At 57.1% G+C, this 2,798-nt stretch overlaps 1 protein-coding gene across 1 annotated transcript; it reads left to right on the top strand.

Moving 5' to 3' along the window:
- Window positions 1-290: 290 nt before the first annotated feature.
- On the top strand, window positions 291-2,795 carry LOC127340782 (uncharacterized; the record flags this gene model as incomplete). Its single annotated transcript, XM_051366535.2, is given in 4 exon segments — window positions 291-396; window positions 552-1,122; window positions 1,218-2,174; window positions 2,294-2,795. Coding segments are annotated over 3 exon segments (2,018 nt in total), but the record flags the coding sequence as incomplete, so codon positions are not given.
- Between the last annotated feature and the right edge of the window lie 3 nt (window positions 2,796-2,798).

The following is a 2,798-nucleotide window of genomic DNA, read 5'->3' on the forward strand; positions in this document are numbered from 1 at the left end:
AGGGTAAGATACTAAAATATGGATAATTTGTTGGAGTATGAAGGAATATGGAGAAAAAATCTTTTTGGATGGCCCTCTCCCTCTAGATGGAAAAAATATGGAGGGAGAATTATGAAGGTGCTGCTGCTGGAGCTGCTGGGTATGGAGAAGGGCATATCCCCTTGTTCTGAGCATTGTCGTGTAACATGCAGGTCACCCTGGCCCAACAAAGAACCGATAAGGATTCCATCAACAATAGCTTTAACAAACCTGTCCATATCTACTCTGATGTATAAATACTCCTCCTGGGGTCTTCCCCTTATGACAAACCAGAGCTTTGAGCAACACACCAAAGCAAAGATAGAGGGCTATTTGCAGTAGTACGTCTCCGGGAGAAGGAGAAGGTTGATCGGAGAGGTAATTTAAACTGTTATAATCCATTAACTAATTATCTTTGCAGCTGCAAATTACACCAGAACATTGTACGTTTTTTTAGTAGGTAATATATATGTGGAAGAGCATAAACTAAAGTTGTAGCTCGTACGTGAGTCTAATTGTTTTGTACATGACAGTGAAGGGCGAATATGCAAGGCCGCGGCAGCATCGCCTTCTTCTCGACCTACAGGCCGCCGGTGCCGCTTGACATCTTCTCCTCCACCATCCCGGGATCGCCGGCCGGGAAAGAGCTCCTGCTCACCGACGGCGTGTCGTACAACTATGACTGCCGCCCCATCCCTCCGGCGGCGCTCAAGGAGCTCCTGACGTGGTTGGGGAAGAATAATGCGAAGCTGGCCAGGGATTGCGGCGCCACCCCGGACGACGCCGACAAGGGCCGCGTCACGGGCCTGATCTTCGTCTCCGAGAGGGACAACGGGCTGGAGACGCTGCACGTGTCCCTGCGCACGAACAACCAGGTGAAGGTGTACCGCTTGGCTGACATATACGGCGCTGACACCTTCGGCGGTGTGCGCATGGAGGACGGCGGCTGCATCGCCGGCGGTTTCAAGGTGGGCCCACGCACCGTCGGCCACTCGCTGGTGTACGTTTCGACCAAGGAGCCGGCGAAAACTCGCCGTACGCCATGGACCGTGGTGTACAAGACCAACCTTGCAGACGGCAAGACCCAGCGCCTCACTCCACAGGGTACGTAACGTTGTATCTATAGTAGGTACATATATATACTTGCTAAGCTTGGCTTAGCGCAAAACTTATTCGATATATATGCATGACACTGACAGGGCAATATGATTTGAGCCCCGCCGTGTCACCATCCGGGACGATGGTAGCGGTGGCGTCGTTCGCAGACAGCAAATGGAACGGCGAGATCGAGAACCTCAAGACCAACATCGTGGTGATGAACGTGGATGGGGACCTGGGCCGGCGGCTGCTCATCAAGGACGGCGGCTGGCCGACGTGGGGCAGCGACAGTGTCATCTTCTTCCATCGAGGCGTGAACACAACGCTCCGCGATGGCACGGTTCAGACAGCCTGGGGCGTGTTCCGCTACGACATGACCACCAGGGTGACCGTCCGGGTGACACCGGCGGCGTTCAACTGCATGACACCGGCCGCCATCAGCAGCACCAAGGTGGCGGTGGCGACCATCCGCAAGCGCTCCGGTTTCAGCGACGTCCGCGACGAGGCGCAGTACCGCCACATCGAGATCTACGACACGGCGATGCCGGGGCAGGTGATCGAGGTCACCCGGCGGGGGACAAACCCGAAAGCCGACCACTACAACCCATTTGTGGACGACGGCGGCAAGCGCATCGGGTACCACCGCTGCAGGACAAGCCAGGCCCCAGACGAACCTACTCGGAGGGTGGACAAGCTGCAGTCGCCGGGCAAGGACGTGGGGCTGTTCAGGGTGTCGGGCGTGTTCCCGACCATCTCTAAGGACGGCACTAAGCTCGCCTTCGTGGACAATGAGTTCAGCGCCGTGTGGCTCGTCGATAAGCAGAGCCCGCCGCGTAAGGTGTACGAGACCGGAGGCCCAGATAGGATCTTCTCGCCGGTGTGGAACCAGAACCTCTTGCTGGACTCCCTCTACGTCTGCATGGGCCCCTCCTTCCACCCGGACAACGCGCTTGAGATCTGCAACATCCCCGGTGTCTCGGGCACTTTTGGCGTGCAGGGCAGCTTGCAGCTCACGCAGGGAGGTTTCAACAACGCCTTCCCATCCAGCAACCCACAGGGTACGTACCTACGTGATGATCCATTTCTGACTCACGCGCGCGTCCGTTCATTAACCAACCAACCAACAGGAATATATATATATATATATATACCAACAATTGATCGATAATGCATGCAGGGAACAAGTTCGTGTTCCGATCGACGAGGGACGGCGGAACCAACAAGTACAAGAACCTCTACATCATGGACAACTCGGTGGTCGGGGCGAACGGCCTCGGCAAGGTGACGCGTCTCACCAACGGGCCCTGGACCGACACCCACTGCCAGTGGTCCCCGAGCGGGGACTGGATCGTCTTCTCCTCCACGCGCGACAAGCCAGCGACGGCGCCGCCAAAGGACTTTGGCCTGGACCCTGGCTACTTCGCCGTCTACCTGGTGAAGGCGAACGACCCCACGGTGGTGGTGCGGGTCATGAGGAGCGGCAGCGACCTCTCCGGCCACGTCAACCACCCGGTGTTCAGCCCGGACTGCCGGAGCATCACGGTCACGTCCGACCTGGCGGCAGTGTCCGTCGACCCCATCTCGCTGCCGCTCTTCGTCCACTCGGTGCGCCCCTACGGCGACATCTTCCTCATCGACATCGACAACAAAGACATCACCAAGAACAAGGACGTGCAGTCGTA

This window comes from Lolium perenne, unplaced genomic scaffold (genome assembly GCF_019359855.2).
Source record: "Lolium perenne isolate Kyuss_39 unplaced genomic scaffold, Kyuss_2.0 unplaced19, whole genome shotgun sequence".
Taxonomy (NCBI): Eukaryota; Viridiplantae; Streptophyta; class Magnoliopsida; order Poales; family Poaceae; genus Lolium; species Lolium perenne.